The 16,366-nt window shown below is 39.5% G+C and overlaps 1 protein-coding gene across 1 annotated transcript in view; it reads left to right on the plus strand.

Annotated features, from left to right (window-relative positions):
• LOC139475131 (potassium channel subfamily T member 2-like) overlaps positions 1-16,366 on the plus strand; it is a 46,025-nt gene that overhangs the window by 3,960 nt on the left and 25,699 nt on the right. The window contains exons 2-11 of the mRNA XM_071258393.1: positions 1,167-1,272; positions 1,941-2,023; positions 2,871-2,967; positions 4,526-4,612; positions 5,680-5,788; positions 6,497-6,571; positions 7,671-7,757; positions 10,335-10,438; positions 11,077-11,263; positions 12,378-12,542. Coding sequence (XP_071114494.1) covers positions 1,167-1,272; positions 1,941-2,023; positions 2,871-2,967; positions 4,526-4,612; positions 5,680-5,788; positions 6,497-6,571; positions 7,671-7,757; positions 10,335-10,438; positions 11,077-11,263; positions 12,378-12,542 — 1,100 coding nt within the window. The remainder of the gene's footprint in view (positions 1-1,166; positions 1,273-1,940; positions 2,024-2,870; positions 2,968-4,525; positions 4,613-5,679; positions 5,789-6,496; positions 6,572-7,670; positions 7,758-10,334; positions 10,439-11,076; positions 11,264-12,377; positions 12,543-16,366) is intronic.

Consider the following 16,366-nt stretch of genomic DNA (forward strand, 5'->3'; position numbering starts at 1 on the left):
CATACCTACTGAACCCACTGGGGTGCAGTTCTCTGGTTCGCAGCCTCCATGTGACGTTATCGGTGAAGTTAGTTTTCTTGATTGTATCAATCGTGAATAAACACATTTTCATGCATATGATCAACTAGGCATAGTAAATATGTATTCTGTTAGGTGTCAGGGAAATTTCACTTTTGTTTGTTGCTATAAATTCTTTTTAATCAATAATGAAACTTGGATGTTGAGTTTGTAAACTTTGCTTTCATTTAACATACATGATATGGAAAAACATGGCAGCTTTGTTTGACAACAATACGTTTTTAAACCTCTTATAATCTTGTTTTATCATTTGAATTCACAAGGCTATATCAAGTATCCTGCTGCCAGCCATTTGATATTATGTATTCGGTTGCGTTTTCGTGTTCGATTAATTTTGGGTAACCAATCGACTCTAATTGCCAGAAATGTGGAAACCTCAGTTGACTCACATTTTTATAATCAAATGCACTTAGGGGCTCAGATTTGGACTCATCGTACATTTGACTTGACTTCCCAAACATTTGATGTTATGTCATCGCTCTGAAGCCAATGGGGGCCGCGGGTGGCCCAGTGATCTAAGGCGCCGCGATTCACTGTGCAGAATTGCGTCCCTTGGGCACACCAGAAACCTATGATTGTGGGTTCGAATCCCGGTTTGCCCTGATTATGTTTCTAGGTTTGTCAGCACAATACCCGTGCTCGTGGGTTTCACCTAAGTGGTAAACGTCTGAGACCTGCATCACTTCAGGCTTTCCTCCCACATTAAGCTGACACGCTGCGATATAACTGGAATACTGTTAAAAGCGGCATAAACCCAACTCACTCACACTCACACTCACACTCATGATGACCCTCAAATACATATGAATTGTTTTTATGACTCTCCCTTAGACTGTCAATGCTTTTTTAAAATAAAGAAAATGGACATAGACAGTTATTTCTTGTCAGAAAATAAATGTCAGTTCAAGTCAATGTATATATATGCTAGTTTTAAGGATGCAAATGCGATAATTTGCATTAATTCTCATGTTTTTGTGAATAAAGGGCACAATAATTTGCAGCCAGTTCATGCCTGGTCATTGTGTCTCGGCCAGGTCTCTCTGATGGATTGTGATTGGTTTTAGTTAATGTGATTCCTTCTCTTACAGCAATGGACTTTGAACAGATTCCTGTCTGTGAAAGAATTGACCTTGGGTGGCAGTCTGAAAGTGACGACGAAGATGACCCAAACTTTGACCCTGATGACTGGCACAGGTTTGCTCTATTGAATAAAAGAGATGTGATCTTCATGTGTGGTGTTTGAAACATTGTGTCTTCTGTTAGCGGCTTCTTAGAAAGTTTGTTAGTCAGAGAAGAACAAACGTATACCATTTTCCCCATATAAACACTCTGTGCCCCCTGAGTTCCCCCTGACTAATTCCTAAACCAATCTGTAGTAATCTTAATATGCAACCCCCTACAAAAGCATTGTGTTTACATGACAGTCCGTATGTACAATACAGATATTTTTACAGGAATCAGCAGCACTGGTGTGAATAACTGCCTTCTGACTATTATCTTAAATTATAGTTTCTCCGACATTTGAACTCGGAAAACAGATTTAACTTGTGTATGGTTTATATTAAGAGTACCCTTTGTCAATTTTCTAAGCACCCAGAATGCTTGTTACGGTGAATATGGTATGGACATCATCGCGATCAATGCCTTGGTGTATTGCCATTGTCAGCCAGTTTAACTGGCTCATATCACACATCAGATTGTCCCTTTATAATTGTATACAATATTCACCCAAAATGAGATGGTTATCTGGTATGAGGTGTTTGCAGGGTATATGGTATGAGGTTACTAAGTATCAATGTTCTGATTACAGGTAGAGATGAGCTAATGTCACCTGTGGTAACCGTGGGGATTGTTTATTTCAGGATCGCGCCAGTCAAGTTTTTTACCCACGAGTTGTCCATCAGAGGGAGGCTGCGGAGACTCCTGATACGGAACTCTTCATCACGTAGGTGTCGCCTCACCCATCTGTTTTGTTCTGAAAATATTGATATTTTGTTTGTCAGTCAAATTAGAAATAAAAATGAAAGTCAAATATTTATTTATTTATTTATTTATTTATTTATTTATTTATTTATTTATTTAATTATTTATTTTTTATTTTTTATTTATTTTTTTTTTATTTTTTATTTTATTTTTTTTTTTTTATTTATTTATATGAAAGTGATTCTGCCAGGGAGTTAAAACTGCAATTTCTTGAATCACTGAGAGTGATGTAGACATGAAATTTATTTATGACATTTTTTGTTGTATTTGAGGTTCTATATTTCTAGCGGGATACATAATAAAATAGATATTTTTATGTTTGATTTATTTCATAGACCGCCTTCTTTTAAGTACGGACTGTGCTCCCGTGAAACGAAAATTTGGGTTTTCTTAACAATCAAAATATAACGCATCTCTTTCACTGGATGTAACCATGTTCACGGTATGTGGCTAGGGAATATTGTACCATACAGATTTCCAAATGATCAAATCCATGTTTATAACTGTAAGGCTGTACATTTTTTTTAATTGTTGGTGTTTTTGTGTGCAAATTTGACCCAAGGTTAAAGTTAAAGTGTAAGAAGTCAGTTTGTTGTTAGATATATCACAGTTTGTATTTTTAGATATTATAAATTTTGATTTCATGTGAAGTCACTTATGCTAATGTTTCAATAGATGAAAGTTTTCTACACACATTATCACTTCTGAGTTTAGATTAGTTTTGCAGCTCTTCAAATAAGAAAAAGGTTTGGATAAGTTTGACTAGATGATTTAGATGGCACCTACAGATATTTGTTGCTGTGTTTCAGGTCTAGCCAGTACATTCTTTGATCTGATCATCCGCTGTGTGATATGTCTGATCTACATAGCACGTGTTCACGTGGATGACACGTCGCTGTACGCATGGTAGGTACCTCTGCTATCTCACGTCGCTGTACGCATGGTAGGTACCTCTGCTATCTCACGTCGTTCTTGAAGCCTTGTGGTGTTTGGACATCTCAAGGATATTATATCTTGTATAGCTATTTTATAGCCCTGGAATGGTATTTTAACACATTGATACTAGAGCTGAGTATCGCCTGGTATCTTGTGATACGATACATCAAACAGACTGACGATACCAGTGGTATGAAGGTACTCCACAACAAATAGTAAGAAATGATGAAATCTCTGAAATACAACCTTTTGCCTTATACATGTATTTATTATTATCTCAAAAACAAAAACTTCTTATCAAATAACAAGAACAAAACAGTTTTAAATGAAGGGATGGGTATTAAATGTAATAGTTAGTGAGTGCATCCTCTACCGCCATGTCCTCGTGTTCAGCCGTGGTTACATGTGGCGTGGTGCTACTTCTGCCAGTATGGCTGGTAACTCTATATCAATTCCTGTTCTATTTATTGTGTAGCATGATCTCACAAACTGACAATTTAAGTATCATCTGTACCTAAGTGTTGATGATATCGTAGGTATCGGTGAATCATTACAACCCTAATCGATATGCCATGTCAAGGGTTAAGGTCATCCTCAAGGTTGCCTGAAACTGGAGAAAAACTTACTGTAGTTCATTGAAACTTGTACATATCGTCCTTGGGGTGGGGCCGAGATTGGAAAAGATCATCAGAGACCTAAGCATAAGGCCAAGGTCAAAGTGATAGTTATTCATACGGCAATGCCTTTTTTGACAGATATTCATAAATCTGATGGTTGCAAGGGTCTGCTTTAGTTACTGCAAGTATTTCAGGGTTTCAGATGGCTCTCGGGCTCCGGTCATAGACCAATAAATGTTTGGTTTGACAGATGGTTTGTTTAAGTTGTCCTACATTTGACTGATAGAAATGCTAAGCAAGGCATCACACGTTTCATAATTTCATGATTAAAAGTAAATGGTAAAGATTATTCCTACTTATGGTATCGATTTTTATGACCAATGAAATGCTCTCATAAAGTTTTGTGTCATTCTGAGAATGTTCAGTAATATATTGTCCTGTTTTCGATCAGAGTTTTCTTCATCATACCTGTATTATTGTACATGATACAATAATATTATCATAGGCTTTCGAACATCATATGTTCTCTATCGCGATTACTTGCACTATAATGAGGGGGGGATGGGGGGGGCGAAGTTTATGACAGTTTTGCTCCCAGACCCAGCAGGTAACTGGTGCGCGGATGTATACCAGATTTTTTAAAAGTACTGATTTATCTTCGAAATGCTACTGTATCCCCCACTTTCGTTTATTTGACTTATTGACTTAGCCATTTACATTTCTTGGGTCCAAGTCATTGACCTATATGGATCCTTTTGTGTCAAAATCACTGTATTTGCAAACACCTTTCTAGCTTTCCAAAGTAAATCTGAGAAAACTGTTCCTATTGAACGTCAGCTTACAGCATTATCCTCTGTAGTCATCCCTCTATTTATGACATACATGTAACTTGCCCCGTCATGTGTTTCCAGCAACGGCAGAGCAGCACCATGTAGCCGGAACAACACCACCAACGAGGAGCATGGAGAAATGCTGTTCTCTTCCACAGACATCAACTGGTGGGTTTCCCCTTCTGGTGTTACGTCACCCATCAGACCTGCATGAAACGAGTGATATACTCGCCATGTCTGTGTGTGATAGATGTGCTGTGAGCATGATAGGTGATAGAACACTAACAGGAGAACTTACTCATTCCTTGGTCCTGTTTTCACAAAATATGCCCATTAATAATCTATTTCCAAATGTACTTCAGTCAAATACAGTAAACTACGTTTATAACGAACATGATTATAACAAAGTGATGGCTATAACGAACTTGTTTTTGGTCCCATTTGCTGTATCCTTTAGTTGAAACGATTATAATAAACTACGGTTGTAACAAGCAAAACATATTGGTACCTTTGAGTTCTTTATAACCGTAGTTTACTGTGTCGGTAAATATAAGTTAATAGATAGTGTAGTGTTATTATATGAACTATCATTAGCTGAGCTTCTATGCAGAACAGATTTTTACTAGACTCGGGCTTCGTAATAGAGGCTGATGGACACTAGAACGGTTTCTTATTTCTGATACCACTGCCCAACATCTTTACAAGTCAGATGAGATATTTCATAACTGGTTCTTGTCCCTGTCCCACCGTCATGTCAAATCTACAAATATAGCTGTTGCTGTGATTTTGTTGTGAAACATGACCCTTGACCGTGACTGTGTGCAAGGGACTTGTAGTAGGGCAGGTACTTCTCCCCGTCTCAGTCATATCAACTCTACAACTACTGCTGCGATTTTGTGGCGAAACACGACCCTCGACCTGTCTGTGTGCAAGGGACTTGTAGGGCAACTAGTGTTATATTATGGGAAAAGGAGTAATCTTTATCCATCTCATGCAATCAGTTTTTCACTTTGATAAGTTCTTCCAATAACGCACAAGAGATTTTTTTCAATAGAGCATGTTTACTATGTTATTGTGTGAATATTTGTTTTGTTTGTTTTTCGTAGTGAATTTGTTTGGTTTTCGTTCAGACATTATGTTTTCTGTGAAAACCCCATGATTTATCCCTATTGGCATGTTGACGTATCCGTGTCGTGTGTGACTCGCATGTACGTTGTTTGTTGTGCTGCATCTAGGTACGTGTTGTTGTGGGTGCGTCGGCCGCTGTGGCTGTGGATCATGCAAGTCTCCCTCTCAGCAGTCACCATCTTCAAGGCCTTAATTCTAGTCTACGTCACAACCAAGGTGAGACTTCTCACCGTTATCTGGCCTTAATTCTGGTGTACATCCCAACCAAGGTGAGACTTCTCACCGTTATCAGGCCTTAATTCTGGTGTACATCCCAACCAAGGTGAGAGTTTACACCATCTTTAGGGCCTAATTCTGACACAATCAACTTCTGACACAATCTAGGACTGACACAAACTGCATCAGACATTATCTACGTCTTACACAATCTAGGACTGACAATATCTACTTCTGGCACAATCTACTTCTGACACAAACTACCTCAGACACAGTCAACTGCTGATACAATCTACTTCTGACACAATTCACTTCTGACACAATCTATACCTGTCACAATTTACTTCTGACATGATCTACTTCTGACACTACCCACTTCTGACACAATTCACTTCTGACACAATCTACTTCTAACACTACCCACTTCTGACACAATTCACTTCTGACACAATTCACTTCTGACACAATCTACTTCTAACACTACCCACTTCTGACACTACCCACTTCTGACACAATCTACTTCTGACACAATCTACTTCTAACACTACCCACTTCTGACACAATTCACTTCTGACACAATTCACGTCTGATACAATCTACTCCAGACACAATTCACTTCTGACACAATTCACTTCTGACATAATCTACATCAGACACAATCTATGTCTGACACGATCTCGTCTGACACAATATATACTTCTGTCCCAGGGTCACAGGATGGAGCAGATCCTCACGTCCAACTTCTTCCTGGAGGTGATCTGCAGCACGCCCTATCTCCTCACAGTAAGTACAGCTAATACACACATGGCAACCATTACAAGCTGGGAGAAATCATTACAATAATTTGACCAAAATCAGCCAACATGATAAAGTGAAACAACACACCTGCAATGTATGCTATGTGTTTAAAATCAGTCTCTGAAAATATGAGATTTGATACAACCAATTACAAATTTCATACAGGCTTGACAGGACCATGAATTGTATGGTCCCTCTTGAAACGCCTGTGGTTTTTAGTTGCCAATCTTGAAATGCCTTGAAAATCTCCAAAATAGCTTGAGAGGCCTTAAATTTGTCCAGCATCACATACACTTGTTAATATTGGTATTAAAATTCATGATAGACATAATTTATTATGTTGGTTGGTTGTGAAAATACATCTTGGAAGATTTGTGATGTTCATGTGATGTGCTTTTAATGTCTTACAGCTACTATTTTATATGCTGGTTTTTTTAAAGAAAATATTTACCGAAACTAAAAAAGCCTTAGAAATGAAAGTTTAAAAGCCATGAATCTTAGTGTTCCATATCTGTATGAACCCTGAATTAGAAATCAGCTAATAATTAAATGTTTTGGTTTGTGATGGGAGGATTCATTCTCATCCAAACCAACTACCCCAGACAATTGCCTTCATGTGGGGTGGAATCTATGCTCCTTGAGCGTGCTCCCACCCAGACCTTCAAGGGTGTGACAGCACCCCAGTACCTCATGCCTGGCTCCCCATGGAGATCCCGGGTTAGCACCCCAGCAACCTATGCAGGTCGTGAGAGGCGACTTATTGGATCAGGTGCCGAGTCTTTGTGACTTGGTGCATTGCATCATTGATCAAAATATCAATCTCTGGATTGTCTGGTCCAGATTTAATTATTTATAGGCCGCGTCATACAGCTGGAATAATGCTGAGTGTGACGTTAAACAAACAAACTTAAGTGCCTGGCTGCAGTGGTAATCATCCGGTTACAGTGTGTGAGCTGCCTGATTATACGCCATTAGACCCTGGTTGTATCATTGATGCTCATGCTATCAACCACTGATTTGTCTGGCCTAAACAACATAAACAACAGTCACTCTATTATGTAATGTTGTCTGTTCACAATTGCAGTTAGCCTACCCTCCTCTGATGCAGCATCTGTTTGTGCCGGGATTCCTCAACTGCTGGTTGGCAAAACTGGCACTGGAAAGAATATTTGTAAGTGTCTTAAGCTACTCTACTGATGCCAGTCTTTTAGGTGATGGGAAACTGAAAGAGTCAAGGACAACTAGACATAACTTTAAGCTACAGAAAATATGTATTGATATTCATAGTTATCCACCCAATTGAGCATCTGTATTTGTTTTTCTTAATTCAGAGACATAAAACCATAATTCTTGGAAACAGCAGTATATTCTTGTATGTGCATTGCAAAATAAGTATAATTTTACCTTTTCCTGACTCATACTTTTTGCTTGTGTTATCTTTTTTTCAAATGGTAGTGGAAACTTCCTGAACAGTGTTCACAGAGAACAGAAAACATCTGCACATGTGCACAGGAAGCATGCTATGTGACTAAGCCAGTAGACTCGTCACTCTCTCATTTTCGCGCCAACTGTGTAGTTGGACAGTTTTGACCAGCGAGATCAGAAGAGAATCAAAAATTCGTCTCAGATCATATCAGCTCAGCTTCTGCAGGTCTTACTCCACTGCATCGTCAAGGTCTAATAGCCCATTATCATCTCTTATTACGTCACCCTGGGAATCTACATCCATCTTTGATGGACGTATCTGGAATGTCAACAAGTACAGGATTCAAAGGACCTGATGTTGATTTAATCTGTCCAGACCTTGAATTCGATGTACAAACAGTCCATGCAAAGGTTACAGTTCAAGAGCAGATTTTCTTGAATTCAGAAGCTAAGGACAAGCCATCTAATTACAAAGGAGGCAAGACGTCTGATTTTAGTAGACCACAAGCAAGATTATTCCATGTTGTTTACCCACCGGATGTTTAGTTCGTTACACGATTTTGGTTGCACTATGCATCAGCTCATTAGTCCAGCCAAACTGTAACTCTGGAATTCCAGCCTAGTTCGGCAAGGGTGGAATCTGGACTTTTATAATCAGTTGCCTCAGGAGGATGGATGAAGGAGAGCTGATGAGAGAGTGGGACCTTCCATGTCCATGTACAGAAATCAAGAGTAGGTGGAAGGCTGGCAAGGAACTGGAAGAATTGGGACATTTGAACGACCCTTTTATCACAGATATTCTCAAAAAGAGTTACTGTCAAGCTGTACTTGAGTATCATCCTCTGTCCCTCAACCCTCCAATACTACAATACCTGGATGTACTGCAACCCATGTTAACAGAAGCAATCAACACACTTCTGGTCAAAGCAGCGGTAGAGAGAATACAGCCAGATGTCCCAACTTTCGGCTCAAAATCTGAAGTTTCTCGGCATCAGGTTTCTAATAAAACAAACTCATTCAAGTACCAGAGGATCAGTTTAGCAAGATTGAAAGCTGTCTTACAGCTGCCATCCACAAGCAGATACCATTCAACCAATGGCAAGTCATACTAGATGCTCAGAAGTAGCATCAGGGCTATGGTCAGCAGAGGAAAAGCTCTATCACATCAGCCACCTAGAGTCCGAGGCAGTAATCCAAGCAATAGCGCATTGGGCACCACAGTTGAGAAACAAGTTCCTTGTGATAAGAACAGACAAGTCAACTGTCACATTCTACATAAATCTCCGAGGAATGACAAGATCAGCAACCCTTCTGAGACTAACATTCCAACTGTACAGTCTCACAGCCTGAATCTCAGAATAAAGGTTTCCACCCTTGCCGAACTAGGCCGGAATTACTGGGCTCGATCGTTGCGCCACCAGTGGCTATTACCAATTATGTCCCTTCTAAACCTCTCCTGTGGACCAATCAGATTCCACCTCTTATATCACTTGCGTTTGCATCACACAAAATGGTGGCTCCCAGTCAGGACGATCTGATCGATAATCAATATCTGTATTGTGATAAAATAGGTCTTACATCGCGAAATGCATCAAATCACGTGAGCACCTAGATTAAAAACATGAAAGGATTTGGAAAATATCTGCTGACAACAAGTTGGCGGTGCACATGCTTTGCAAATCCTGCAATCGATCGAAATCTGCACGATTTTGATTGGACTATGCATAGACTCATTAGTCCAGACAAAATGTAACTCCATAATACCAGCCTAGATGGCAAGGGTGGAAACTGGACTTTTATAGTCAGTTTACTCTCTTGCCTCGGGAAGATGTAGACAGGCCATCCAAACCATCACCAACAGAATAGATGCTCTGTTCGGAACCATTCCAACTAGTGATAAAGCATGGATATATATTACTAAGAAGATTCAAGTACCCATGGGGTTGTATGAACAGATCACATTCTGAATCACACCTTATGGAACCCACCTTCTTCTCTAAGATTCAAGCAATAAGTATGAGTCAGGATAAGGTAAAAATATGTTTTTTTAGAGTAAAAATATCTTTTTTACTTATCCTGACACATACACTAATGAGAGAGTGAGGAGATTTGGTGCCAACATGAAGCTCAGGGATGCATTCAGGTGAACTGTTTTTCTGTTCTCTGGGAACATTGTTCAGGAGGTTTCCACTACCTTTAGTAAATGAGATGAGATAAGCAAGAAGCATGGGTCCAGATAAGAATAAATGATATTTTTCCTCTAAAAAATACATTATTACTATTTCCATGTAAAGTAAAGGTAGAAATTGTGTTGATTTTCTAGAATGACCTTCACTTGACCCGGACACGCTTCCAAACCATCTCAGTGACCTTGTCCCAGCAGATCCTGCTTCTGGTGGCCAGTCTCATCTGTATGGTGTTCACCACGTGAGTTGTGAAAGTGTTACTACAGCCCACACAGCTGGAATCTGTTTGATAAATCAGAGGTTTCAAATAGTCACAGCATACCTCTGATTCAAATACCATATCACTGCAATAGTGAGTGAGTTGGGTTTAATGTTGCTTTGAACAGAACTCCAGGTGCTGACAATCCTAGAAACATAATTTGGGCAAACCAGGATTTGAACCCACAATCATAGGTTTCTGGCTTGCCCAAGGGATGCAACACTGCACAGGTATTGTAGCATCTTAAACGACTGGACCACCTGTGCCCAGGCAATAACATGTTTTGAGAATGTACTTTCAAATACCAGCAAATGTAGGTGAAAAAACGCTGTTTAGAAGTAAACGTTTAAAGGTTAGTTTCATTTTCTTTGGGGGTGTCTGCTTCATTGTCAGCTTACAAAGTATCTGGTATACAAATTTTGATTGTCTCTCATGCATGTGAATAAAGTGTTTTTATTAATGGCAACCAACTCAAAATGATAGACTGAGCCTGTCTTTTGTGTTCACTTAGTTCCAAATTCAATCAAGAATCTTCAAATATACAAGTGTCAGGTTAAAATGTGAACATATTTTGAGTTTATTTTCCTCATTTCTGATACTGATGTACCGTTTCTCCCCAGAATCTGCGGAATACAACATATCCAGAGAGGCAGCTCGGAGACACCGCTGACAATGTTCGAGTCATTATACTTTGTCATCGTGACATTCTCAACAGTCGGCTATGGGGACATTTCGCCGGACATCTGGCTGGGACAACTCTTCATGATCCTCATGATATGCATCGCTCTGGCCTTCATACCCAGACAGGTAACCATGGAAACAATCACCGAACTTACAGAAATATTCTCAGTTCTCAAGTGTACTGCATCAGCAATATATTTACATGAAGTATCTGTTACTGCTTTGAGATGAAAGATACTTTCCTGAAGTCACATTCAAGATTGCACACCACTCTACCCTCCAGGCTCTTAGTAGGGATGTATGCATATGTCAGATCTTAGCTGACACATTGTTGCCTCAAGTTTATGACTTTAACAGCCATACACTTCCATTCATCAAGTACGCATGAGTTATGTTACTTGAAAACAAACATGGGTATATTTGTAAACAATCTGGGCCATGTTAAGAGACACTATTGGTTGAAATCTATATACCATGAAGTTCACCAACTGGTGACAACCAGGTATTGTGTTGAAGATACAGTTTGTTTGTTAATGTGATTTTGATAATTATGCTGTATACTTGAATGTTTGTGTCAGTGGTCGGCAAACAGCAGATGAAGGGAAGCAGTGGTTTCACACATGGAGAGTTGAGCTTGCTATTCCTGCATGAGTTATGTCCCTTGGTTTCATTGTTTCAGATTCTTAGATGATTTGTTTTGTTTGTTGATTAATGCAGCACCCAGCAATATTGTAGCTTTATGACGGCGGCTTGAAAATAATCATGTCTGGACCAAACAATCCAGTGATTGCATTACATGACCGTCGAGCCAGTGCGATACAATGATCTACATTTAACAAAGTCACTGAGCCTGTCCTTCCGATCCATGTAGTCAGTTTTTACAAGCAAATGTTGCTGGGGACTTTTATTTCTTGATATTTCTAAGATCAGGCATTTAGAAAGAAAATCACCCAACCTAATTTCACAGTAGTGGTTTTGCATAAGATTTGAGTCAAAAAGCATAAGCTCTATCGTCACTGAAGACGGGAGTCAGATATCTCGACGTGTTCAAGAAGTCATTGATTAAGATTTACAGTTTTCTTAGATGACTGAGTTTTTCTTAACACTGATTTATCCACAAGCTATAGATATTATTATGTGTTAATACTTTTCGAACAAACTTTAAGCCAAAGAGCTTCAGATCTGAATGAAACAACTGAGCTTAAATTACTGCAATGTTTCATCTTTATTTCCTCATCAGATTGAAGTGATTGCCTCCACGTGGATCGAGCGGCAGAAGGCTGGGGGAGAGTACAGTCAGCGAGCAGCGTCCCGAAACAAACACGTGGTGGTCTGCTCCAGCGTCCTCAACGTTGAGGCCATCATGGACTTCCTCAACGAGTTCTACGCCCATCCAAAACTAGAGGTACGCATGTATTGCTTGTAGCTGTTCTCAGATGTGCCACTGGACAACCACCAGTGGTTTCTGAAGCTGCCATTATCCTACAAGTCAATCCCCAACTTCTTGCTGTTCTGTTCATTTAATGATACAAATGTAACAAAGTGACAAATTATTAGATACATAAGCTTATGGTAAGTTGTGTCAGGAAGAAGTTTGTTTGACGTAATCTTTCAAATATCTGGCAATAAGTAACACTTGACAAATAATTCATATTGGATACAACACTTTCAGCATGGGTATGATCTGTTATTAACAAATTAATTCACTCTTGATACCTTATCTACTGTCTTTTCCCTTGACACTTTCATGCTCTTTGGGAGTTAACTAATGTTTTCTGTGGTTCCTGATGGGTTTACTATTTGCTGGAAAACACTGTAAGTATAAGACCAGTCCAATTGTAAGCTTCATGTGAAGTGACAAAGTTATACTGCTTAGTGCAAAATGGGAATTTACTCTGCATTAAGCCCAAAAGTGACATGTGCCTGAAATAGAGCTATTCTTGGTCCCAGTTGGGGGGCGGTCGGGTAGCCTAGTGGTTAAAGCGTTCGCTCGTCATACCGAAGACCTGGGTTCGATTCCCGACAAGGGTACAATGTGTGAAGCCCATTTCTGGTGTCCCCCGCCGTGATATTGCTGGAATATTGCTAAAAGCGGCGTAAAACCATACTCACTCACTCCCTCACTGGTCCCAGTTGGATTTTACACAGCTGTTTGATTAAAAAGGCCTTACATTTTTTTTCTTGGTTTACAAATCCAGCGACTTAACAATAAAAAATTCAGAAAAAAAATAAGTTGGAATGACAACACCGATGGTAAAGATCTTTTTGACAATAAAACAAATCCCGAGGATTTTTGTATGGATGAACTTTTTCCAACACTAAATTGTCCTACTGTACCAAATCAAACTTAAACATGATTAGAAAATCATGTACAGTATTTTTTTATTTTTTTAATCAAACACTTTTTGGATGGGAGAAAAAACAAAAGCAGACTACAGAATAAATACACTTGTGTTCAACCATTTTAATGTTTTGAATGCATAAATAGATAGTAATGATTAATAAAGTCTGCAATTTTCTCCTTTTTAACAGAAAAGCAAAGTGAGGAAGTAATGGCGTTTTTATAATACTTTGCTTTTGGGAAGAATGGCTTGGGATGTACTCTTTGTAGAAACAGGTCTAACGAGACCCACTTGCCATGACAGATTTAACAAGCATTAGCATCTACGTACACAGCAGTGTAGACTTAAAATTTACCCATTTATTTGAACTGTTGGAACACATGGAATATTTGCATCTTGTTGAAACCACTAAAATAGGATGGAATTTTTCAATGTGAAATTTTCTATTCTGTAAATAAGGGCCACACAAATTTGCCATGAATTCATTTTTTGGAATGAAATACTGTAATGTGGTACAGTCCTGGTTAGGGCCCGTTTCAGTGTTGTCTGTGGGGTCACGATGAGCCAAGTCGTACACATCGCAGGATTCTAGGCTGATGGTTTTGAATCCAAATAGGCCTAATTATCTTGGTTTGTCTGCCCTGTACCTGTGCTTGTGGATTTCACTAAGGTGGTAAACTTCTTAGAAATGATCTCTAAGCTTGAATATGACACAGTGTGTGAAATACTGTTCACAACAGAGTTACACCCAATTCTCCCATTCTTTCCTCGGAGCCGTTATTTTTTTGGCATGTTTTTTAACAAGTATGAGGCAGCCTAAATCTGTTTCTCTGTAGCTAGTTTCCTTATTAGTTGTACTCCATATTCTCCTACAATAGGGACACAGCTGGTCCAGTGATCTAAGGCCTCACGTTCACTCTAATAATGATCCTTCATGTAGCAACATACCTGTGCTTGCGGATTTCAACAAAATGCCTACAGTCTTGTAAGGCATTCCACCAACAGTAAGCTGACACAACTTAGAACTGAATACAGTTCATCTCTTGCTACTTCCCCATTTAACAGACCACTACATTTACACAGTGTAAGATATACACAACAACAACAAAACATGTCTTTTGATTTTTCAACCTTCAAAATCATCCGGGGGCCATCGGGTAGCCTAGTGTTAAAGCGTTTGCTTGTCACGCCGAGGACCCGGGTGCGATTGCCGATATGGGTACAATGTGTGAAGCCCATTTCTGGTGTACCCCGTCGTGATATTGCTGGAATATGGCTAAAAGCGGCGTCAAACTCACTCACTCACTCAAAATCATCTACGAGATGTGTCTGCAATAAATCTAAACATTTCAGTTCATCCTTTCCACAGTCTATTACCTCCTAAACATTGGAGGCTCAGATTTGGATGCCTTGTTCTTGTTTACACTGTGATGTTGAGTTTCTGTTACTAACACTCTTGTCACACCCTCGATTAGCCAGAGTATAGATTGTCCATTCTACAATAAGTACCCAGGAGCCATTCTCTTCCATAACTTGGTTTTGTGCCCGATTAAAATAGAACAACGCTAAAAATAGCAGCCTAGTAAAGTAACTGGAACGAGAGAGTGAACTTCTGTGCTATGTTTAGAGACAGGAGGGATGGTGATGTCACCTCCGCAGGGTTCTCTCTAGGAATTTTCTGAAATGGGCCCTTTATATGAAAATAAAGCACAATATCAAAATACACCATTGTATTTGAAAATGTGGGCCTTTTTTTTAATTTACTTTTTTTTTAATTTAGGGGCTAAAAACACAAGGCACCACCCTAGAATTATCCCCGCTTCCGAAAACGTAGCGAATAGGTCCAGGGAATTTATCTTATTAGAATGGAGATATATGCCCTGGACAGTCGAAGATGCTCTTGTGATGATGTCTGCTTCATTATGTGGTGTTCATGGAAGCTTTTGTTTCATGCAGCCATGAGTCCGGTATGTATGATGCACCTGTAGCGCCATCAGGTCCTTGTTGTAGTTGATGATGGTCCCTGCTTGTGTGTATCACACTAAACATAGCGGCGTCAGACCAAACTCACTCACTCACTCACTCACTCACTCACTCACTCACTCACTCAAAATCATCTGCAAGATGTGTCTGGAATAAATCTAAACATTTCAGTTCTTCCTTTCCACAGTCTATTACCTCCTTAACAATGGAGGCTCAGATTTGGATGCCTTGTGTCAAAACACCAGTCTGAAATCACTAATTAATGTTTAGGGCCCTTGCAGACAATATAAGGTCCTGTAAAGTAATGAAATGGTCTAGTGTACTGTATATTTTGATAAATTTAAGAGCCTGGAATAAATCAATGATCATGTGGACAGTGGTCATGATTGATGGATGAAATGACTGACACCCATAACTGCTCTTGATGGGCTGTAGGTACAATGAATGTTGTGGGTCCCTCAGGACGCAATATATTCTTTCTCTGAATCCAATCTCAACATTTGTTAGTTCTGGCACACATTTGTGCGTCAGATAAAACCCTGTGTGTGACCAATAGTGTGTACCCATGTGAGTGAGGCATTACGCTAACGGAACACTATATGTTGCCATCCACTATGATGCCAGCATGGGTGGGAGGAAGTGTGCGTGATGTTTGTCACCTGTTGCAGGAGCGCGCCTCTGCTATCCCTAGTTCAGAGGTCAGTGGGCACGATGATGTGTACACTAATCAGTGTAAGACCCCTCAAATATGTTGTGACGCCTGTTTTATACACGATATTTCCCATACATAAGAAGACTGCCTGATGCATGATCTCGTTGAGACACGTGACAGGACAGTTCCCCACAAATATGTTGTAGTCATGACGCCTGTTTCATAAATGATATTTCCCATACATAAGAAAAC

This window comes from Haliotis cracherodii, unplaced genomic scaffold (genome assembly GCF_022045235.1).
Source record: "Haliotis cracherodii isolate W230 unplaced genomic scaffold, xgHalCrac1.p SCAF_1, whole genome shotgun sequence".
Lineage (NCBI taxonomy): Eukaryota > Metazoa > Mollusca > Gastropoda > Lepetellida > Haliotidae > Haliotis > Haliotis cracherodii.